Below are 25,426 nucleotides of genomic sequence, written 5' to 3' on the forward strand. Positions count from 1 at the left end.
TTCGAATATTTATTCGTACCTACGTTTATGATGCTTATAATTAAAATGAGTTGCTGAGGAGATGAGGAGCAGTGGAAAGCGGAGTATTTTTTTTTTTTGTTTCTGGTTGGAAAGTAATAACAAAGCTTGTTTTTGATTCGATTTCTTTATGGATTCATGATTTTATTGAAAGAAACAGAATTGCACTAAGTAACATTACAAAAGCACAATATAAAGTAGACACATTAGGCACATTAACCTTAAAAAGTATTGCGAAAAATAATTAAGCGTAACAATAATGCAGTTTTGTGGTGTTGTACAAAAAGTTGTTGATCACACAAAACAAAGTAAATTGAAACAAAAGGTATACAAAAAGAAAAAAAACGAAAAAAAGAACTACCAATAACCCTCACAAATGCAAAATATACAACTATATAAACTATATGAAAGCATTTATGTAAATTTATGTATATTTAAAATGTTACAAAAATTATGAATAATTTTCTAAAAAATGTGTACAAATTTTCCGCACTAAATGTTACAGTAATAGTTTTTAGCTAAATTTATTGCCATGTAACATTTCAATTCAGTTTTCCTTTGTTTATTTCCTTTAACATAAAAACAAAAACAATAGCGTTTAAGCGTTCATTTACCTATTTAAAAACCATTCTTGCTAACTACATACATATTTATATACATACTCGCACTTACACAAAAGATTTGCACGCCCACGCACACGCATCGGGCCGTCTCATGTATTCCAAATATATACACAACGAGTATAATAATTAATAGGACGCAGCTAACTAAGTATTTGTATATAGGTAGTATATATGCATTTAGTATATTTATTAGTTACTCATTTGTTCCCAAACTATATATGTATACCTCCGCCATTTTATACATACATACATAATATTATTTGTTTCTTATAGCTTTTGCAATATATATGCACACACATGTATGCACACGTACAATCAATGTGCATGCGTTTTTTTTTATATTTTCTCCTGCTCGTATACCCAATGGATTATAAAAATTTACAATAATATCTCTTTATAAATACATACATATACACATAAGTATAAGATATCGGTAGGTCAATGTATAAAATTGCATTGCGCAAGCGCCTTTACGTCTTACTCGTAACCACAACTCTATAAACGACTGGTCCGTTATAACTGAGGGTGAATGCTAAGATTTAATAAGGCGCCTGCGCATGCTACAGTGTAATTACTGTACTATAAAAAAAAAGAGGGGGTAAAAAATGCATTTCAATTTGTTGGTGGTAGTGGTGTCAATTGGTAGCAGTTGTTGTTTTTGTAGTACATAGTAGTAAATAGAAGTAGTATAGTAGTACAGGTGTAATATTAGCCATACAAGTTTATGTCCGTTTAAATTCCCTGTGGTTTGAGATTTGTGTACAACTTTAAGATTCATTTTGTTCTCTTTCTCCTTTTTTTGTGTTTTCAAATTTTATGTGTATGGAGTATGTAAAATACCTTCGTATGCTTATAAATTTAAAACAATAACTTTTTTTCACTTTTCAATAACGTCCTTCTCATACTTTTCTTCTTCTTCTTAATTCACAAGAACGGCGCGCATTCCATTCGCTTTTCTTTCTGTAAATTTACTTAAATAAAATTTGTTTTGTTTTTTTTTTTAGTTTTTTTCATTTTGTTTACATGATACTTATGTGTGTTTTCTGATTTTCTCATTTGTTTCTCCTTGCATTTACATATCTATCGCAAATTATGTATTTGAACAACTTGGTGATTCTAGATTAGACTTCTAGACATGTTTGACCTTAGAGCTTATTCTTCATTGTTGCTGCTATAATGTATAGTATTTTCAATTATAATTAATATTTGTGTTTCCTTTTCCATCTTTTATATGTATAAAAGCTCCATATTTACTCGATTTTAAATTATTAAATATATAATTTATGTATATATAAAAAATAATCAATTTTTTATCAGTATATACTTAAGTGATAACTACTCTTTGCATGTTGCTTTTCTCTTACGTGATTTTTTTATATTAGTATTATTTATTTGTTACATTTTATGCTTATTTGACTTTTCGCTGATGTAGACTAGAGCTACTGCTGTCTGGGTTGAGTATAGCATCGTTTGTTGAAAGCACACCATCGCCGTCTTTGAAAGCATGACCATTAGCGAAGCCGTTCTTATAGCCATTGGTTAAGTGATGATTCGACTTGATGGCCTCGACTTCATCGTCCATAACGGGCTGAAAAATTAAAAAAAAAATATACAATTTGTTTCAAAATTTGTGGTATATTTTAAAATTTAAATGTTTTGAGATATAGCGCGTCACGACAATAGGAAAATTTCGCAAAATAAGCTTAAAGGGTTAGGCGTAGTCAGAATTTAAAATAATTGGATTTTTTTTTTTGCATTTTATTAAAGTATAATGTATAATACCTTAAAAATATTGAATGAATTGAAAATGAATCCCACAAATACTTTCCGAGTTATTCAACAATTAACAAAGGGCGCTCGGGCGCTCCGGAGCAAGTAGCAAAACTTTAAATGCATTTTTCTCAAAACTATGTATTTGAACTGGTGATCACTGTAACTTAAAAACCGCTTGGTAGATTTCAGTAAAATTTATACTGCTCTTGAAAAACATAGAAAACTCGTGCCTGATCGAAGAATTTATTTTTCAAAAGTTTCGATTTTTTTCAAACAATTAATATAATTGTCGGTTTTTTCTCGAAAATCTGAAAAATATTTCCTGAGGCCGCCATATTGTTAATTTTGAAAACAAAAAAATAAAAAGCTTCGATCAGACACAAGATTATCTATTAATAAAACAAATTTCTCTTGTTCGATTGATTTTAGATGAATCTCCAAGGACTTGTGATGATTACCGCAAGGGACTTCTGCTGAAACTTTTACAATTATTAATTTTTTTTTTTTTTGAAATTTTGCTAAAGTCAAGTCGAAACATGATGTTTTAAGGCTATATTTTTATTTTCGTAAAATAAAGCAATTGACTAGCGAAAAAAAAATTATTGAAAATCATCACTTTTTCGGACCTCTGACTACCCTTAACCCCTTAAGGGGGGAGCCTGGTTTATGAGGTCTAAAAATTGCATCTCTTTGCGTTTTTTTTTTTTAAGGAAAAAATTAATTTAGCACTGCAAAGTTTTTTCTATATTTTAATGAACATTTAAAAAGTATAAAAATTTTTTGTACTGGTTAAAATAAGTTGAAAAAAATGTTTAACATAGAAATTAGTAGAGCGCTGCAACGCTGGAGTTTCCAACTGGCGTACAAGATACAGCTCGTAATTATTATCTAAAGCAAAAAATTCAAATTGATTTCTAATTATCATGATTTTTTATTCTAGATGAACTAAGAAAACTGAGAGAAATTCCAAAATTTTAAGTTTTTGGAGGTTTTAAAGAAAAAAATGCCTTTCTATAAAAAAAAAAATTCACTTCAACTTGGTATAAAAATCTTGAAATTTTTTTTTATCTAATTATCATGATTTTTTATTCTAGAGGAACTAAGAAAACTGAGAGAAATTCCAAAATTTTAAGTTTTTGGAGGTTTTAAAGAAAAAAATGCCTTTCTATAAAAAAAAATTCACTTCAACTTGGTATTAAAATCTTGAAAATTTTTTTTATCTATTTTGTTAGTTCAAATAGAAGAGAATTTAATACTGAAGGGAACAAGCTATGATTAATTTCAAAAGGTTTATTAGTTTTTTTTCATTCATGTACGCCAATTCAAAGAAATCATAAAAATGAAAAGTCGAGAAAAGAAGATAAAGTTTGTACTATAGCTGTCCGGTCACAGCGTAACTACCTAACTCTCGCCCACCTTTGGCTTTGTATCTACGGAAATATTGAAAATTAGGCTGTGTAACTTTGTGTGAATATTCTGAAATATATTAGGAATCGCTTAAAACGAAAAAAAAAATTGATTTTTTTGACCTTATAAACCTTCCCTTAAGTAGTTAACAAACTTTATTTCAAAAATGTCTCTTTGGGCGCCGAAAATACGTCGAAAAGCATTACTACTACCGTGTTCAATAATACGTACCATTCAGTTCGGTTCACTTGATTAGAGACAATCAATTTTATGGAAGAAAATTGTTATTGAAGCAACCGTATCTGTTCTACTAATCTAAGGTTTTCTGATAATTCAAGTGAAGACTGTACTTTGCTCGAAAATAAACATGCATCAAAATATTATTCCATCTAACGGTAATTCGCAGCAATAAAACTGTTCAGCAGTTGTAATACTGTACTCAATTTATTGATTCACTTGAATAGGGCACTCAGTTTGCCTACATTATTTGCTTATTAAAGCTGTAAAAGGGATCGTTTTCTTCAGAGTTTATTGTGTTTGATCGAAAACTTCTTAATTCTTACAAAGTGGGAAAGCAAACAAGTTTGACAGATCGCTAAAAACGACAAACCGATAACCCCAGGGGGACTTTGAAATCGCCAAATTGGTCGAAGTCAAAACGTTGTACATCTGAAAATAGGTGCCTCCTATGCGAAGAACCACAAACTAATGCGATGGTTTTATCCTAAAGCCTCAAAAATCCTTAGAATTGCATGAAATTCCGTCCTTCCAACAACAAAAATGAAAGCAATGGCCAATGTTACAACCAGTTAATCCACCGTTCGTAGGATTATTCTAATTCAAAATTGGAGACTACAAAATAACGGGAAGCCACTATAAAGTTCTGTTGGGATTATCTTTTCCCAAGTTTCGTGAAATATTTGTACCTGTTAATTGGATCTTTCAAAAGTATAATGCACCTGTACACACTTCAAGTCTGGTCAAAACTTGGATTGCGTTCAAGCTTTAGCATGACCACCGTATTCCCTAGATCTGAACATTATTGAAAATCTGTGGGCATGGCTTGCTCGTAAGGTTTATCAGAATGGGCAACAATTTGAAGACAAAAATACTTTAATTCGAGTAACTAAAACGGCCTGTTCTGAAATTTCATTAGGCTTTCTGGAGAATTTATACAAACCCATTCATCAACGTAAATATTTACGAAGTAATTTATAAACAAGCTGGCAGCACAAGCTTTTAAACTTTGAATAATAAATGTTAAAAGCCGACTTTCCTATATTTGTTATTATTTTTTCTTATTTGGTCAGTGCCTCGATTCAAGGGAACCAATAAATCAAGCACAGTATTACAACTACTCAAGTTTTACTGTTGCGAAATAACGTTAGATGGAATAATATTTTGATGCATGTTTATTTTCGAGCAAAGTACAGTGTTCGCTTGAATTGTCAGAAAACCTTAGATTAGTAGATCAAATAAGGTTGCTTCAATAACCGTTTTCGTTCATAAAAATTATTACCTCAAATCAAGTGATCCGGACGGACTGTATGTAGAAAAACATGACAATAACAATTCATAGTAGCTGCTTTTAATGGGTTTTGTCACTTCGAGGTATTGAGAAATAGTATGCATGATTCAATAAGAAAACAGGCAAACAGAATTATATCACAAGTTGTGCTTGCGCTCAAAGTCGTAAAACACGAAAGAGTAATTAAAATATAAATTATAAGACTAACAATTTTAAAAACCACTTAAGCGAAAATACGATAGTAATAAAACAAAGCATAAGTTCGCCTTCCTACAGTGTTTGAAAGTGCTCGTATGCATTTTTTTGTTTTTTGAAGAAATAGTAAAAATTATTCATATATTGTATACGAGGGTTGTTTGCAAAGTCCGCGGAAAAATAAAAACTACTTCATTGCTTGGGGTAAACCTTTTTTTATGTATTTTTCGTCATAGACTCCTTTTAGGCTTATACACTTTGGCCAACGCTATTCTGTTTGTTGATCCCTTCCGAATAATAGGATTTGTGCAAGTCTGAAAATTATCATTCATTTCTGCAATCACCTTCTCATTTGAATAAAACAAATAATATACCGAGGAGTACGGGAGAGCCAAATCTGGAGAATAGAGGGAATGTGAAACAAGTTGAAACCCTATTTTCATTAATTTTTGCGTGCAGAACTGCTGAGTCATGAGCTGGGGCGCTGTCATGATGGAAAATGAAAATCACTCGACTTCCTCGATTCAAACGAATGCGAAACACAAACCGATCTAGCTGAAACTTGGTGTGTGTTCTTCGAAGAGATGCTACTAACTAAACATAACCCCGATACGTGCCAGCAGTGCCATCTTTCTGACTTTGTACGTAGCGCTTACTCCTTTATTGGGTGTTTGGCCGAGCACCAAAGTAACAGAAAGAGTTTTTTCTAATAGTGGTCGTCTCTCGGTAGGCAATATAACAAACCTTCTAGTGTATTTTTGCCATAAAAAATCATCTCATAGGCAGATGGTTTTGCCTTTCGAAGTCGGCATAAAACAGTAACTTCTTCTATTTGTGGAACAACATCAAGAAGCGTATCACAAATTGGAGAAATGTAGAATTCAAAGCTCGAAATGGATTCATACTTATTGACCACTTCTCTAATACATATGCAATACTTATAAATAAAATTTATTTATTTTTTTTTCCTTGTTCACTCCTCTCGTGAACATAGAGTCAGTCTTGCGTTGGGTTTTTAATCTGTTTTTTTTTTCTGACAGGGTAGCTGATTAGCCTGCCGCTACCAGTCCCAAGTAGTGGGAATGCCCACCTGTCGTTGCTTAGGAACACCTTCTTACTGCTTGGAGCGTCATCTGTGTCTCACATTTTTATGGCAGAAGGATCGCACAGAAGGTTGAGGACTTCGCTAAATTTGGTGTGTATGCGCAGTTATCGCGATTGCCCGCTTCCCCTTGCTGGCGCCACTGATGCTTTGTGTAACTGTGTGGTTTTCTTTGTTTATTGTACGGGAGTAAGGATGGAAAGGATAAGTTTTTGGGGGAATGGAATTGGAGGATTTTTTTTTTGAAACAGGGAAAGTAGGTATATTTAAAAAAGTGCGAGGACCGTGCTTTACGTGGGATGGCAGGCTAGTGCACATACGCTAGACTACCGAGGCCGCCACAATTTATATCTTCTGCTCAAATATGAACGAGACGTTATCAATAAAACGGATGACATATGGCAAAAATAAATTTTTTGTTTTTTGGTAGGACTGTTATAAGCTTACATGGCAAATTTCAGCGTGATATGTCACATAGTTTGTTTTCTGTGCTACTGTAAACAAGTCAAGCTCGAGTGTGTTCTTCGAATTTAACGATGGAAATTCAAAGAATTTGTTTGAAATTTTGTTATTCCAATAATCAATGACATAAAACCACCCTTGCCAAAGCAACTACAATGGGGCAACGCTATGCCTGGGGAAAATGTCAAATGTGTTGCCTACGAGAACGATCCGAACTGTCACTACAACAGTATTTTGAAAAACCTGATTAGTAATATTTTATGCTAATACAATAACAACAAGAATAATCCGTTTCAATGGTTTACGCCTAAAACTCTTGCACATAGCTGCTGATCATCAATAATCTACTCGTATATGTTACCATTTCAACCACCATAAGAAGTTTCAAATGGTGAAGTTTATTTTACTGGAATCATTGGGTTTCAAATTCACTACTCCATAACTCAAGTCCAATAAGCAAGAAATGATTTGATTCATTTTGAAAATACAAATGGCACTTACTACAAAAGAAGTCGCTAGCGTTTAGAAGTATTCCGCCACCAGAACCACCCGGATTTATATCCAGCCAAGACTTGTCCCGCTTTCTGTAATCAGGTTATTTTAATCTTGGTAGGTGATTGGCCCAACGCATCCGATTAAACTGCCAGCTGATCACCCAGACAAGAGTCCAGTTGGCTGGGTGGCTACAGCTTTTCCTCTGCGCATGGTTTCACGGTTATACCGCCTATCATTGGAAGTCTGAGCCTTGTTCATTTTAAACAGAAAGAACCACCTGAAGGTAAGGTTGAGATTTGGGCACTTTATTCCTCCTTGGAACCATTGTAAATAGTATAAAGTTCTGAAAGAGCTTTCACTCCCAACAGTGTATGGGGAGCACCTTAAGCTATTACAACAACATCAAATTTAATTTATTATATAAAAGTTATTACTTTCGTTTGTTAATCTCCATAAAAGCACAAATTCCATACCTGTACATAACTTTGCCTCATTATAAATACTTGTAGATTCAGGTCAGCTTAACAACGTCTAACATTTTCTTTACGTATTTCAAAGAGAGCAAAGGTTGAATATATTCCATCATTTGTAGTGCTTTTTCAAATTATGAAGACATTATTTCTACAGACGTCATCAGCATAATGCCACCACGTGCCAGTCGGTCACTACACCGCACTTGCACTTTAAACATTGAATTATATTTTTGCAAGCATTTACTTGAATTAAAGTTTAAAACATTTAAAGTAGAAAAGTACTTATAAATGAATTTACAAACGCACGCACATAACAACATCGCCAATGATAATTACTCAACAAATTGGCACCTGCGCATTAGTTAAGTATTCAATGTTTAGTTCTGTAATTAGTCTCGTTTGCTTAAACACTTGGCATGGATTTTTTACATTAGCAGCGCTTTTAAAATCAGTGTACATATACGCATTCAACATTTTCAGTACTCAGAATGGACAATTGACTTATGGAAGGGCAACATTTTTATGCTGTTTTGACTACTAATTTGTATACCGAATGGGTGAAGTATGAAGAACACTTTGCAAATAAATTGATTACGAATATTCTATGCAATTCGATCAAAACTAGGTGTAAAATCTCAGGCGCTGCACCAATGCAGAGTATTTATGACGATTAAGTGTTGACAGGTCCGTAGTTCAAGCTGTACACTAATCGAAATGTTGGCGTAGAAGTAAATTGGAATTTACATTTAAAATAATGGGTATGCCATTTTGCAGCGCATTAAATTCTAGTATCATAGGGCGCAAGTTTGAAGCGGCTCAAAATTGTCGCTATTTTTGATTTAATCCAAAAAAACAAAAACATGCGTGCATGTGTTAAATTGAGGAAAGCGCAACACCGTGAAGTAAAAAAATTCTAAATATCAACTGGATTTTCTAGCAATTTCAAAACTGCACCCTTTTATACCAATATTTAATGCGCTGTAAAACTCTATACCCAAATTTCTTCTTTTTAAATTCTGATTCAAAATTTTGAAATTTTATGAAAATTATCGAAATCTTGTACAAAATTTGAGACTTGCATCTTTGTTATACAATGAACCATACTTAAAAAAAAAAAAAAAAATTATTGAATGGCTATAAAACTACGTACACATTTTTTTTTGAATTCTGATTAAAAATTTCGAAATTTCGATGGTAATGTTCAGCTAATTTTTGTATAAAATTTTAAATTTGTTTTAATATGGTTTTTTGTTACATAGTAGACTATACTTTTATAATAAAAAATATAATGAACAGGAAAAATTAGAGAAGAATTAGAAGGATTGACTATTTTCCTGGTCGAAATGTTGAAGTTCTATATTTTTTTGCAGGCTGTATGTGTATTAATAATTTCACTCGGGACGTGAAACCTTTAACGCAACAAATCAACGGAAACGGGAATGACTTGGAAGTGGTATTTTTCGTGTTTTTGTTTTACTTGAAAATAGCAAACCTTAAGTCGATGTTTTATATTCTACGCGACGGAGCTTGATTCGTTTGATAACTTTAATAACACAGTGCGTCAATTTTCAGGTCCTCGGCTCGGGCTCAAACCAAACCAATTGCAAATGAAAGTAGAATAGTAAAATCTCAACTGGGATAGGGCTGATTTTCTACTTATTCTATATTTAATAGCTGTGGCTTGGAAATGAGTAGGAAAGAAAAACAAAAACTCCAGAAAAACTCCCTAAAACTCTTGTTTAAGGTTTGGAAACTCTCTCTACTCCGAGAGTTTCAGCGGACCAATGAGGCTGATAAGATGTCGATATTGTCGATAAAAGCACGGAAATAATCGAAGTTGACCGGCATCTTAGTAGTCGTAGCATCGCCCAGGCGCTAAAGATCGATAATAAAACAGTTTTTAACCATTAGCGCAAACATTTTAGGTAAAAATAATGGATTTATTTTTCCACAAACTAATATTTTTTTGTTTTGAACATTAAAAGAGTATTGCCGGATGCTGTCTTATTATTTCTGTCCTTACCTTGAACAGGCTTATCGAAAGCGAAACCAGTTTGATGGTAGTTTGGTTGCCTCGATTATACGCCTGATCATTTTAAAGGATTACATGGCAAAGGCGCACAAACCTCTATTGTATTATCAGAAAAATGGCGAAAATAATCGATGCTCAGAATTGAAAAAAATTCGCACACAAAAATGCTGAAGAATTTTATCATTTTCCTTTTATAAACTGAATCGGACTATCGGAAAAGCCTGATGGTATTTACAAATACTATAACAACGATCCACGTGCTTAAAAACACTATCGCAAGAAAAATACTCGCAAATGAGCGTCTACTATATAAAAATCCTTAGCACCTCTAAGAGCCTAGATAACCAAGTGTATCCCAACCAAAGCACATTGAAGAAGTAATAGCCACAGAGCAGCTGAGTTGACTTTTTCAGTTTATTTGGTCTCTAAATTTCCGTTTAAATTACTCCAGGGTCCAAGAGGAAAAACAATATACATTGCCGAGCTTGCTTTTCCTCTACTGCTACTACCAGTTCAATGTGCATTGATCTCACCCAAATTTAGGTACGATGTAATTTTCTGCGCTGATGAAGGGGTGGATTTCTAGAAGCGTTTAATTATTTTTTTTCTTTCGTTTCTATCTGACGTCCATCCAGTTTTGTGGCTCCCAAAGGGTTCATGGTGGCTTCTGGAGCTACCGGGCCATAAGTTTAATTGTCACTACATCATCAACTCTCGCATCTTACAATTTACACAGTACATTCCAAAAATATAAAATGCATTACTTATAAAAATAAGTAAACACAATTTATGGCATCGTGTTTGAGACGTTTTTGAGTTCGCTATACTAGTGCAATTGCCATATCTACTGTGATATATAAGATATAAGACATTGGGATCTACATAAACTTAGTTCTCGGGATTCCTTTACTCGTAAGCTTTGTACTGCTGTCGGAAACTGAATTTCAAACAAAGAGCTGCGAATGACTTTGGAGTTGCATAGTTTATATTTCTATTTGCTAACATTTGGAATAGGTTGTCTGCCACCGTAGTGTTGGTGCGTGGCTATCATTCGCCAGTGCGTAAGTTCGCGTGCGTGACACATCAAAAGATAGAAAAAGTTTTTTTCCAATAGCAGCCGCCCCTCGACAGGCAATGACAAACCTACGAGTGTATTTCTGCTATAAAATTATTATAAAAATCATCTGCCGTTCGAAGTCGGCTTAAAATTGTAGGTCCTTTATTTGAGGAACAACATTAAGACGCAAACAACAAATAGTACGAGAAGCTTGGCCAAACACCCAAAAAAAGGGTGTCACCGCCAATTATAAATATAATGTTTAAATGTTTCTTATATCTCCATATACACTAATACATATGCATTTATTACATAACTCACCATGCAAGCACCCTTGTTATTATTGGACGCCACCAGATGATTGGACAAATCGCCATTGCTCTCTAGCACGCATTTGCCATTCGTCGCAGGTATTTTGGTATAGCCATTTGTGTTGGATTTCGCCGCCGCACTGCGCACGCGTGCATTTGTATACTTGGCCTTATAAAAGTCGGAGAAGAGAAACAGGAACATAACGCCATGCAAACCAATCCAAACCATGAAGCCTTTGGGATAATCGCACTCCCTGAAGAGCAATTGGAATTGATGGGTGAAAATGGCGACAAATTGTACCTGAAAGAAAAGTTAATTAGTTCCATATGGACATATAATAAGTAAACTTTTTGACAGGCATACCATTTGGAAAGTGGTAAGGTACTTTTTCCACCAGATAAATTTCTGGTATTTGGGACCCATTGCGGCAATCATATAATAGAAGTACATGACAATGTGCACAAAGGAGTTCAGCAAGGCAAAGAATGTACTGTGACCACCTTAAGTAATATAAAGAAGAAAGATAATGATCAAGATTAGACAAAAAAGTAATGGCTTAAGCCAAAACTCCATACCAAGCATTCCAGCTGAGAAAACTTATAGCTGAATGAAGCGTTCAAAGCCAATGCGTCTGGGATGCTTGGTAAGAAGTTCTAGCGTCAAATTTTTATTAAATTGTTAAATTGTGGGCATGAACTTCAAAGCATGATAGCAGTTGAAAGCCTAACTTTACCTGGCGCAAATTTCATGCCCATCCATACGGAGAAGGGCATGCAGCCATGATGAATGACATGCAACGTGGACACGTGTTCATTTTTCTTACGCAATATGAAGAAAATCGTGTCAAAGAATTCTGTGAATTTTGAAATGTAATACCACCAACACGTGCGTGCCATCTGCGATTGAAAATGATAAAAATTAAATAAATTAAATTATAAATACGCTTTGAATTTACATATGTATACGCCTGTATTATGCTTAAATATATGTATGTATGTATGTACTTATGAATATTGTAAATGGGTGTAGCGCGTTAGCATATACTTGAGTGGCAAGACTACCCCATAGCGAAAACGATTTGCGATGAAAGTGGAACTAAGTAGCGATAAACGAATGGCTTGTTGTGAATTATATGCCGAATTCGAACCACTTCGCTAAATATATGCCGATTAGCGACATCTACCTTCAGAGTATAAGAGTGTCTAGGCCCCGAAAAGTATCTAAATGCAAACAATTACCCTTGCCGCAACTCACAACCACGACGGCGGGTGATAAATATGATTTTTGACGCAGTGCTTGAATAAATAAATTTAAAATATTATGCCACAATTGAATTTTTACATAAAGCTAATGTCAAGTTGATAAATTGAAGGGCAATAATTTAAGAAAACTGTTTTTGCCTGCCCCCAAGAATCTAAGCAAGAACGGGCTGACTAGTAAGCTATTGTCATATCGTCTGTTTTTTTTTTTCTAATTTCGAATTTCAGATAACAGTAAGTCTTAGTCAGATCTAATTGGCATTTGAATTACTTTTGGGGAACTTTCGCTACAACGTACGCAATTACTTTCCCGTGCTGGCGGATTTGGCATTTATTTCACACATACAAGCATACATACATCGTTATGTTATTTGTATAACAATAGAAAAATAAAGACTTACGCGCATAGCCAGTGGATTATTGGAGTAATCAACAGGTTGACATTTGAAACTATAATTGCCCCACCAACCGCTCCTTAAGTACTGCAAGTAAAAGCACAACATTGTATTAAATTAATAAATATAATAGCATGGCTTGAGTCTTTTCGCTTCTGATTTACCTCATAGAAAATCCACGCGCTGAATATTGTCTGAAATAAATTATAGTAGACCAGTACTTTACGTAGGTCCAAAGCTTTCCGCTTCGCCATCAGACGCGGCGCTAGCGATTTGCTGAAGTAGGCATATAATACGCAGAGTGCTAATGTGGGAAATGGTGATGACATCATGGGCCAATCTCTGACACGTGGATCTGTAAATTATATAATTTTATTAGAGAGATTGCTTTGTAAATGAAAGCTTACATTTGGCACGTATTATTTTAAAATTAATAATATTTCGAAAATACCAAAAGAAAAAGAAACAAAAGAAAACATAAAACCACAACAAAAGGCTTTGTTTAACGCTCAAAACATTTCACAAGGATAGCGCATATTTTATGACAATATTTAAGCTGCTACTCAAAAACTTGACGTCAGTTCTTATTATCACCTTCATCACAAAGTACTCGGAACAACCGCCATCCGCAATCAAGGCTCTGACGACGCCATGGTGTAAATCCAAACTAGTATACTCCTTTGAGGAGATAAAATCTCTTGGGTGTGCAAGTAACATTTCTCTGATCTGGGTTCCAGGACATAGGAACATAGAGAAAAATTAAGTTGCTGAATGAACGAAACCCCTTTGACCCTAGTAAAATAGACAGAGGACTCAGAAAGTCCTGGGGACTCCATGTCGTTCAATTTCCAAACTCGTAACTGTGTTTACTGGATATTGGATGATCGGCACACACGCGGAAAAACTAGGTTTACCATTTAACCTCCTTGCAGAAGGAGAAGGAGAGTGCTGAGCACTTTTTCTGTAAATGTCCGGGTTTCACACCTCGATGATTAAGGTCACTGGGTGCTCCTTTCAATGCGCAATGCGCCAACATAAATCCCATCAATCTTCTCCATTCTGGTTAGCTGTAGATATCTGCCTGTTGGAGATCCCATATTGTTATCAAATTGGCGCTTTAGTGCTACTTGGGTGCCAGAGTGGTACTTGAACCATTTCACCTACCTACCGTCAGGTGACGCTCTAAGTCAATTGATTTATGTTCTGTTTTTGTTTTTAGGTTTCCACATCTGTGATTAACATCCCTACCAAAATTGTATCGCCATTTCTTTACATTTGTATAAAAAGCTCCCGCCGTCTTGAGTAAATCTATGTGCATCTGCACGTGTTTTTAAAGTTTCAGAAATGGATTTGAATTTGCGAAAACGAGTTTGTATTAAATGTTGCGTTAGAAATGGACTCAATGGTATGAAAAGTTTAGAAATGTTGGAAAACCGTTTCGGTAGCAATACTCTATTAAAGAAAACAATCGCTTACGAGTGGCATGAACGCTTCAGAAGAGATCGTATCGCCACTTGACAGTCGTTTTGCGTCGAGTGATTTCTTTTTACTCCCGAACATCAAAATATAAAATCCGACGTTTTTCAATGTTTGAAGAAGTTATGGAATCTATTAAAGCAAAAGTGCCAGTGACTGATATAGTGCAGTGAATAAAGATCCAGCAGCTTCGTTGGCTGGGTCATGGCGTCCGAATGGATACAAACGCTCCGGCTCTGAAAGCCTTCCTCTTCCCCTGCGTTGGAAAGATTAGAAGGCTTCACTTGGTGTTTCTAACTGGCGCCGGTTAACACGACAAAGAAACGACTGGCGCGCTTTGTTAAACTTTGTCAAGGAGAAGAAGTTGTATTAAAAGGAATCAAGTCCTCTTAGCAATACTATAAAATGCGTTATTTATTTGGAAACTCTTTAGTGTCAACGGAAGCCTCCTAGTACAAGGTGGCGCGAAATTAATCAACAAACTTTTTTACTTAAGAAAAAAAAAATATTTTTACTGATTAAAATCTATATTTTGGACTTTACACGCTCCATTGTTTGCCTGGAAGTGTCCATTGCAAGTATCAAATATGATTGACTTACGACACCATTTGCAAAAAGTACAAACCTTCCGATAGAGTGATTAATTTTGATGGATTTTGTATAACTTGTAGCTCGAAACCACTCGAGTATTTGGCTTTTAAAAAGTTAACAAGTTACTTTTTGTTTGTTTTTGTTTTTTATATAATTACCACTCACCACTTCGATTGTCCATGAGATCTCTATACCAGTCATAGACTTCATGTAGTATAACAGCCATTTTGACGTGCGTTTCCTTTTACTGCACAATTACGATGCCAACTGTAAAGAAAAAACTACGAAAAACCCCGTTAAATTTTGTATTTATTTTTATTATCAACGCAAGTAATCAAAGTAAATAAAACTCAAAGGGATGCGCACAAGTATAAATAGCAAACGAGTGCACAATCTCTTTTAACGCTCCATTTGGGGAAATTCCAAGCAAAACAGAGCGCAGCGTGATTGGAAAGGCATAATGATAATCACAATCTAGGAACCGCAAAGGTTCAACCATTTTTTCAATGCCAACGAGGATTTTAAAAAATATTCCACGGCTATGGTATGTTGCAGTGCTGCGACGCTTCCCTAAGCTTTTATTACCGTTGTACACACTTAAATGATTACGGTGAACTTCTGTGAGTGTGTGTTGCTGCCTCAGGCACTGGCGCTATTATGGATAGACTGCGATAAATTTAAACAGGTTTAATTGCATTATGCATAGGACGCTCACTGATTAACTGGCTGTGCGAACGAGTGAACATTGTGAGCATTATTTTATGTGTTTTTTTTATTTTTTGCGATTTACCTTTATGGAAATTTCTGCCAAGACTGACAACACATTACGGAATATTATAGCTAGAACAACAACATTAACATGCATTAATGATGCACTAATTGAAAGGCGGGTACAAACTGCAATAGCATCACTAATCAGTTGGATTGGAATGCAACACAACGGAATAGCAGTAAAAAACGCGTTTTTGTTGTTGTGGATTTTTTGGTTTTGATATGAAATCTGTGCCATTAATTACAAGCTACTTGGTATCGAATTAGTCTCGTAGATATTTCAATTCAAATCACACACATCAACGCTTTGTTGCAGTTGGAGCCAACGCAACATACAATACAGCCAATATAACCGGCAGGTGATCGACGTTACGTCAACAATTACAACAACCTTTTGGCAATTAATTTGACATTGAGTCGGAGACGTCAACGATTGCGACGACATATGCACCAGATACATTCATACATACATCGGTATTTATGTAGATAAAATATTTAAACGTGATTAGTGCGTGGAAGGGTATGTGTGTTAGTAGATATGCCGAATGCATGCGAAATTTTCAATGGAATTTAATTTCCCAAATTCCACCTCAATTTACCGTTGGAGTACCATATTAGTGGTATACAGTAATAAAGGAAGCCTGCAATACCATTCATACCCGCACACACACACACAAACCTACATACACATATTACAGTTGGAACTCTCAAAACACAACCAAATTGAGGTGATTGGAAATGGCGAAAAATTGCAAATCATTGGAAAGACGTCAATTATTTAGTGCAATCACATTGTATTGATAAAGTGGTGAATTTTATATTCAAAATAGCATAACTTCATAAACAAAAAAGTAAGGGAGAACTGAATACGGTGCGTACTAAAGTTCGCGATTTTGTTTCCATATTTTCGAACAGCCCGAATTTCAGTTCGCTCCTCATTACTCAAAAACTTTCGAGCGTGAACTAGAGTATATAGAGTTTTTTTGAGTAATTCGAGCGATACTTTTGATTATTCTAACTCAGCACTTTTTATAAGTTTTATAAATTATTTATACATCGTTGGAAAATTAAAGAAGTGCTGGCAAATAAAATTGACAATTTTTGTCTGTTTAAAAGCTCGAATATTTCGAGCAAATGGTAAAAAATTAAATTGACAATTTTGATTTAGCTGCTCAAATTCTTCCAAGGCGCATTCATTAAAGGTGGGGGCCCTAAATAAATAACAATGTTTTGTACGTTTGATGTATGGGCAAAGTAGAAAACAAAGAATGAGTTCGCCTTGTTGCATTCTAGACTGACAGCCACATGCATACGGCGAAAGAAAAAACAAATTGGTTGGCCTAAACCACCTTTAATAGATTCGCCTTGAATTCTTCAAAAGCTCAAACATTTCGAACAAATAAATGAGCAGTTAAGCAATGAACGAGTTTGGAGCTAGTATGGAGCTACTCGCATCCCGGTTATCACGAGCTCTAGTCCGGATCGAACTTTAAATACCCGCACACATTTAAGTAAAAGTTTATTTGGACTAGCAGTTAGTTTTTGGAATTAAACAAACTCATAAACAATGAATGCTACGTCATGGAAGATATCTTAAGTGAAGATAATTTGGATGTAATGGCAAATTAATTAGACTGCTAACCAGCAGTGAACGAATTTAACAGAATCACCTGATTGGCTGACCTCACTGTGGTAAGACAGCGCGGAAAAACTGAGATTGTGTAATATAAAAAAAAAACCCAAGCCTCGCTTATATGTGCCTCCGTCTGAACAACGACTGATTAGACGAGTGGTGTTAATAAGTGTGAGATGACCGGGCAGAATTCTATTGCCGAGTACCCGAAGCAGGAATTGCTCGCACAATTTTGTTTTTTACCATAACAGATTGGCCAATATTACAATTTTTCTACACATATGTATATAAAACTCATGCCTCTTCTATATAAATATTATATATTCCGTAGAATATTCACTAGGTATGATCATTCAATGCTCTTCCTCTTTTTAAATACTGTTTGTCAATGAAATTCTAACGGTAAGCTTGTTACAAATTCAAATTCTTCATCTTCGCTGGTTACCACTGTAGTAGTCAAATTGTGACCGCAATGCGTTGCTAGCGATTTTCGGTAATGTGCAGTGAGGTGAGAATCAAGTGTAGGCTCATCGTTTGTAGATTTATTTTTTGTCTTGTTTGGACGATTTTTTCGTAAAGAAAAGTAGTAGTTTTATTTAATAAGGTATTGTTTTATCGGTTTTCACTAGAATTTAGTGCAGACCTTTACATTCGCAGCGAAAAGAAAACACATTTGCATTGATGAGAGGCGAATCATAACGAAATTGTGGAAATAAGACCAAAACTATTGGCAAAAAGGATAACAACAGGCAAGGTGTAGTCATCAGTTCGGGCAGTAACTAAAAACTACGAAAATACCGGAATTTCGTAGTTTTAAGGGTGTACTTGTAAATAAGCAGAAAGGGCAAAGCGCAGTATTATAGGAAAGGATGCAAAGATAACTACTTCAGAAACAAAAAAATAAGGAATAAGTTTCAAAGAAATATTGGCGCTTAAGCTGTCAGAAGAGTCTTAAGAAAAGCCGGCTATCATAGAAGAGCAGCTGAGAAGAAGCCGTTTATTTCCCTAAAAAATAGTCATTGCTATCGCCAATAGTCATGTACAGAAGATTCCAGAATTGAAAAAAAAATGATGCTGCTGAAGAGACAGACCTTGGCCGGAGGTTTGCCGTTGCCTGCCGAGGGGCGACCATTATTAAAAAAAAAGCTTTTTCTATAATTCTGGGGTCTCATGCACGGAGATTCGAACCTACGCACTTCCGAATTACATAAATTTTACTAAGAAATCAGCCTTCGAGTACTGTTTTGAAATTTAAAAACAGTTACATTACGTCGAGATTGAACTGTATTGCTATCCGAATAGTAAGGAACATATTGCTATGCATTGATTATCACAGTGTTGCCAACCTGCCATTGCTTGCGTTAGTAGTACTTTATATGGAAATATGTGTTTAAGTACATATTCATATGTATCGGGTCGTTCGTTGACATTCGCAGTAGTGATTAAACGGCCGGCACCACGCACGAGCATTGAGTAAATGAACGAAGGCGTAGTGTTTGCTATTTTGTATTGGCAATTTGAATTTTTTAATATGAGTATACACTCAAATGCGCGTGATTTGTTTTAGTAATTTCATTCTAAGCGTAAATAGTAAAATATTGCAGTAGTTTTCGTGCAAACATAATTTTTTTTATTATTTGCATGCAATTGTTGATTTTTTACACGCCACAACCAAGGGGGCAAATGCAAACACATATATTTGTATGTGTATGAATATTTGTGCACAGCAACCTGTGGGCATGTGCACTTTTTTTAAGCTATACAAATTAATATCGGAAAAAGCATAAAGGAAATGCAACTCTACCAAAATTGGATGTAACTCCTCCAAAGTATGAAGAACGGAAATTTTATTCAATAATAGCAATTTTGAATCAGCTATGCGAAGTACGTAAACTAATGACTGCCCTCTGCATTTATACATACAAACATACATTCACAAAGACAGGTTAATAAATATCTGAAAATGATTAAACATTGGAGAAATGGCGAAAAATAAAACATTTTTTGAGGAATAATGTTTTTCAATTCAATTTACAGGGACTTAGGAAATTTAATATCAAAATAATGTGACTTTTCTTCAAGACGTCTGTAGAATATGTGAAATTATTTTACTGATCTGTTTTATGTTTAAATTTTTTTTTTAAATATCCATATAACCTAACGCCATTAATTTTAGACAGCGAAGAATAATTCCGTATACCTGCCTACTAATGGACGTACCGGCGCTACGATCGATTTTCAAGCGGTCGTAATATATGAGTACGTATTCTAGGGCTTCGCTAGAGCAGTATTTTGAACTGTTTACCGTATTCACTGGTTCGCTGTATATATTTGACTGTAACTCGAAAAGTTATGGGAAACCCAATGTAAAATTTTCAGGGCTTACTGAGTATAATCTTAGCTATTAACTTTTTAACTGTATATATCGAGCGTTGTCAGAGCGAAACCAACTTGTTTCGCATAATGTCGAGTATACTCGTCGTGAAGATAAAAAAACAAAAACGCATTCGTATTATTATTCAACGAATCGACTGTAATTTGTTTTCCCTGAAAAAGGGAAAATAAAGATCTTTTAAAAAGTGTACATTTTAGAAAATTCGTTAGTCCGTCAGTTAGTTATTTATTTTAATAGATAACAGCCTGTATTAAGCTGAAACAGCAAATTCTGGGGAAGTACCGTTACAAAGCGATTTTTTCAAATAAAAAAGTATTTCGTATGCATTTCTCCGATTGTGATTGAGCAACCAACACGCAACGTTTGATTTTTAGTCATAATGCCTACTTTTGCAGCAGAAACATTTTACTCTGTTTATGTCGAGTATACTGGAAAACAATTAAGCAGACAGAAGAAGTTTTTCGAAACAAAGGGTTAATAAAAAAAATTAGTAGAAAAATCCGTCGGTGGTGTTTTTCAAAAATGACGTGAAACAATGAAACAAAAGTTCTCAAAAATGATAAAAGAAAATTTTTTTTCACAAATAACGAAAGAAAACGTTTTTCTCAAGAGTTTTCAATAAAATGAAATTATCAAAAAAAAAAACAAAAGGTAATAAAATAAAACGAAAATATGTATTTCGCTTTAAAAAGCCAAAGTTTCAACAATTTTTTTCAGTTTCTTCTTCTTATTATAATCCAACCTACAAATAAACTAATTTACAAAAAATGTACGACAATGTCTAAATTATTATACTTGGATCATTTGGATTGGTGCTTAACTACCATTCGGGAGTGCCTGGGTTCTAATCTTCATGCATGAAACAGCAAAATTATAGGAACAGATTTTTTCTAATAGCGGTCGCCCCTCCTCATAAAAATCATTTGCCGTTCGGAGCCAGCTCGAAACTGTAGGTTCCTCTATTTGTGGAACAACATCAACACGCACATCACAAATAGGAGGAGGAGCTCCAATGCGCGCCAATTATTTATTTATTTTACGTGACATGGAATCTCTCATTTATTTTCAGAATTTGCAATTTGCAATTTGAAGCCGTACATATCTTAGCTTGCTGTTTTATCTCCTTCTCATAACTTTAATTTTTGAAGAAAAACATGTCGTTGTTTGACTCGTCGATAAAGGTAGAGCATTGACCGCCGCGAGAGAGTCTATATGGTCCCAACAACCTTCTCCTTATAACAGTGCATAGGAAAAGCAGAATGTTAGGGTGAGCACGGAAACCTTCCAACCGCAAAGGCTCAAAACCTCTATGACAACAGATAACAGAAAGATCTTTTATTTGGCAAAACTCCAAACAAAATTGATGATAGATAATTGGAAGTTAGGACTTCGACCCATTTGAACAACATCAACACGCCCACCGCGAATTGGACCAGAACCTCGACCAAACAGCCAACAACGTGCGCGCCAATGATATATATGTATTTATATATGTATGTATGTATATGTGCGTATGTATACTCGTATAAACATTTATGCGCACACAGCAAAGCAAATATTTCAGTAATGAATAACCACTTGATATACGTCTGTAAGTAAGCAATAAAACTCAAGAAATTAAATACAACGGAATCCATTCAGTAGAGTTAATAAGTAAAATCAAGTTATAAAAGTAAACTGCAAAATGTATAATGCAAAGATTTAAATACAAAATATTCAATGGAATTATGCAATATATTTATGGATATTGACTAATACCCATAATTGAGCTTTCAACACTTTTTAAGCAGATAAATACAACCAAAAGTTGTAGGTAACAAATGGAAAAATTAAAATGCAATTATAAACGGCACTAATATGTTAAGAAATCTACATATTTATATATTAATAAGTGCGTATATTTACATGTGTAAGAGATATTTATGAACAAACTGAATTCCGTTGTTGAGACGCGCGAAAACAATGAATCGATTCTGTATGCCATTATAACACACACACACACATACATAAAGAAGCAACTGTGTTCATGCATTAATTTTAATTTATGTGAATTAAGCATTTAATTTAATGTCTGTGCTTTGCTTTTGTGCTAAATTTTGCTTCTGTTTTTTCCACTGACTTTTTGGCTTGCCACTGTTCTCATTAACAACAACCGTGAAATTTGTTCGCTGGTGTCGAAGCTACCGACCTACGCTTTATTTAATTTTTAACTACAAGTAGGTAAAGGGTGATCAGATTGGAGGTACTTTTTTCAATAGGGCTTTTTGACAGATCTCGCGTGACTACTGTCAACCTAAATACATACTTTTTTTTTGTCTTTACTCTGTGAAAAGTGTTCATAGCGCGTTCAAGCCCACTTATGGTGTACAGCGAGGAGGCCTTTTAGATTAATGATTACGTCAATAAATACATTTCCCATATTTGGGGAGTAGCCCAAAACCATTCAAGAACAACCATTACATCCATTGAAAACAACCGTTTGGTGCGGCATATGAGCTGGAGGAATCATCCGCCCATATTTCTTCAAAGACGAGGTTGGCGCCAATGTAACAGTGAATGACGAACGCTATTGCGCCCTGATAAACGACTTTTTGATGCCGGACATTGAATACCCTGATCTCCACAACATTTGGGGTCAACAAGACGACGCTACTTGCCATACAGCCCGTGAAACAACGGATTTACTACGTCGTCTTTTGGATGAGCAATTTACCTCTCGTCTCGGGACACCAAGATCGTGTGTTATAACACATTTCAACTTTTATTTGTGGCGGTATATAAAGTCTAAATGCTTTGTGGATAAACCAGCTTCGATTGAGGCATTGGAGGCCAACATTACTAAAGTTATTCACTAGATACCGACCGAAGTTCTTCAGTCATTCGAAATTGGTGTGTACGGATGGCCCAATTACGGCGGAGTTGCAGCCAACATTTGAATAGGATTTCTTTAAATTGAATTTCCGTTGTTTTATTTCAATTTAAAATCCGATGCCACTAAACTGATCACCCTTTATATATAATTGTTGCAAATACTATTAGATCTATGTAACAAATAAATTTCATTCCCTTTTCTCTGCTTAATATTACATTCGTGGTCCTTGGCTAGGCACAGTGGGTGGAATTTCCAATTTCGGCGTGGCTTTTGACTCTAAATTCCTATTTCAAAGCCACTTATACTGCACTATTGCACTAAGTCATATTCTAAGATTGCTTTTATTCGCCGATTCAGCGCGGATTTTAGTGGTTCATCTCTCTGGTTCGCTCTGACTTAGAATACGCTGCCCACATCTGAAGACTATACTTTGGCAGCCATACACTGAGACCTGAGCGAATACAAAAAATGTTTTTTTTTTTCGTTTACCCTGCGATTTTAATATATTTCACCGAACCGATTCCTGCTATTTACTTCGTCTTTGACATTGTAACTGATTAACTGCCAATTCTTACTATGATAGAACGCATTCACAATATTCGGAATCACAATATTTTTTCGTTAGAAAATTATTACATGCCTATAATTCTCCTATTTTAAGAACTTTGAAGGAATATAATAAAATCTTGTATTTTACTGAACTTAATTTCTATTTACCAAAAACTACATTTAAATAATTCTTAAATGAACATTTAAGTAACTTCAAATCTTGTTTGATTTTATCATAATAATCTGTAATAAATTTAATTAAACACATAAATATGTCACCCTCTTTTTTAACACTCTGTGTTTGGAAAATGTATGGCATTTTATCGGGGAGATGTTAAAATGCATCGGCATAATAAACCGAGATGTGGCGAAATGCACGAAGCCGTTGTTGTTTCACCTTCACGATTGAATGAAATACGAAAACGGCAAATGGAGTGAATGTGCAATGTTTGAACTAAAAATGTCAATTTAAAAGCAATACGGTGCATGCTTTATTGTTCGATTTTTTGCTTGATTCGATAAGATTATTTTATGCATGGAATCATGTAGTAAATAGTGTTGAAAAATGATTGCATATTTTCTTCATAGAAATACATTGTTTTCGGGCAGTAGGGATAAATATGTGAACAGTTGGGAGTCCAATAAAGGTGGTAATCGTTGAAACCGGGATTTCCGGAGATTTGTAATGTAATCTCGTATTGCATCCAGTGACATAACTTTCTTTATTCAGTGAGCTTTGTCTAACACTTCAACACTTGCATGTGGCAAAAATCGAATTTTACAGAAGAGCATTTTTTCACTTTTCTGTGATTTAGCTTGATAATTAACCAAAATAAATAAACTCTCTTTGAAAAAGTTTCCATTTTCGAGAAACCCCAATTATTTTTCACTCACACGATTTTCACTGTTACATACGATAAAATATACAGCCAATTTTGGCCGTAACTATAGCCATTTCAGCTGCAATATTTCACCAGGCGATGCGCTGTGGAATGTAGAACAAAAGTCAATTTCTAAAAAATGGCACATACCATAATTTCGCGCAAAAAGCTCGTCCTCTTATGATATTCTGATATTTGTAGAAAATTTAATATTAATAATTTTAATAAATTTTACAGAAACCAACAATTCTTAAATAATAAAACATTTTTTCGTATTTATCTACTTATAACAAGCATATATTTTACATGGCGAAAATGCGCAGCGCCGTCAGGGGGAAAAAATTAAAAAAAATCAAGATTTTTCAGCGAATTCAAACATGCATTTTATTACCCTAAAATTTAATAAGTTATAAAACTGCATACCCATAATCTGTCAGAAATGCGAATTGAAAGAAAACAAAAAAAAAAAAAAAAAAAAAAAAAAATAGGTAAAAATGTTGATGAGTTTTCGTTCGGTTGCGGAAAATTTGTATTTTATTATGTTTTTTTTTTTTTTCATTATCAAAATGTTTGGAATATGCCCATGGGCCAGAGAGTGGGTAATGGTGAATGTCGAATCTTAAGGAACCCAGCTGAAAGCTGATGAGGGTACTTTTATGGTTAGTTATAAATGCAATCCCAACATATTCTTAAACTTAGATTCCCCCGATATTTTACGATGAATTCCGGCTGTCCTGCAAATATTATCCGCAAAAACTTAGATTTATTGATTTTATTGCTGACACGTCATCGAGCGATTATTTTAAAAGAGTAAAAATAAAAAAGTGTACACCCATGAACAAAATAATATATACGATGAAGTGAAAGATACGAATGAAAGTTTGAAATTTAATGTATATGATATTTTTCGTAGAATAATGAAAATTTAAAAACGAAAAAAAAGGTGGTCAAAATATCACACATACATTATTTGAAGCCCTATGTTTCTCCTAGGAGCCACGGAAAAGTATATATATATATAATATATATTATTTTGGCAAAGCGTTCTGAATAAGGCTATTAACAAAACTGTCGACTGGATAATTCAATGAAACGGACTAGACTATTTGAACGGAATAATCTGGTCA

General features: G+C 34.5%; 1 protein-coding gene across 3 annotated transcripts in view; it reads right to left on the bottom strand.

The window, feature by feature from the left end:
• Positions 1-1,000: 1,000 nt before the first annotated feature.
• LOC129253454 (elongation of very long chain fatty acids protein 7) overlaps positions 1,001-25,426 on the bottom strand; it is a 76,041-nt gene continuing 51,615 nt past the window's right edge. For all 3 annotated transcript variants that reach the window (XM_054891830.1, XM_054891832.1, XM_054891831.1), the window contains exons 2-8: positions 15,364-15,465; positions 13,296-13,486; positions 13,138-13,218; positions 12,211-12,373; positions 11,841-11,977; positions 11,487-11,777; positions 1,001-2,229 (exon numbers count right to left, since the gene is read on the bottom strand). In XM_054891830.1, coding sequence (XP_054747805.1) covers positions 2,050-2,229; positions 11,487-11,777; positions 11,841-11,977; positions 12,211-12,373; positions 13,138-13,218; positions 13,296-13,486; positions 15,364-15,424 — 1,104 coding nt within the window. In that variant the 5' untranslated portion in view covers positions 15,425-15,465 and the 3' untranslated portion in view covers positions 1,001-2,049. The remainder of the gene's footprint in view (positions 2,230-11,486; positions 11,778-11,840; positions 11,978-12,210; positions 12,374-13,137; positions 13,219-13,295; positions 13,487-15,363; positions 15,466-25,426) is intronic.

This window comes from Anastrepha obliqua, chromosome 1, assembly GCF_027943255.1.
Source record: "Anastrepha obliqua isolate idAnaObli1 chromosome 1, idAnaObli1_1.0, whole genome shotgun sequence".
In the NCBI taxonomy this organism is placed as follows: Eukaryota; Metazoa; Arthropoda; class Insecta; order Diptera; family Tephritidae; genus Anastrepha; species Anastrepha obliqua.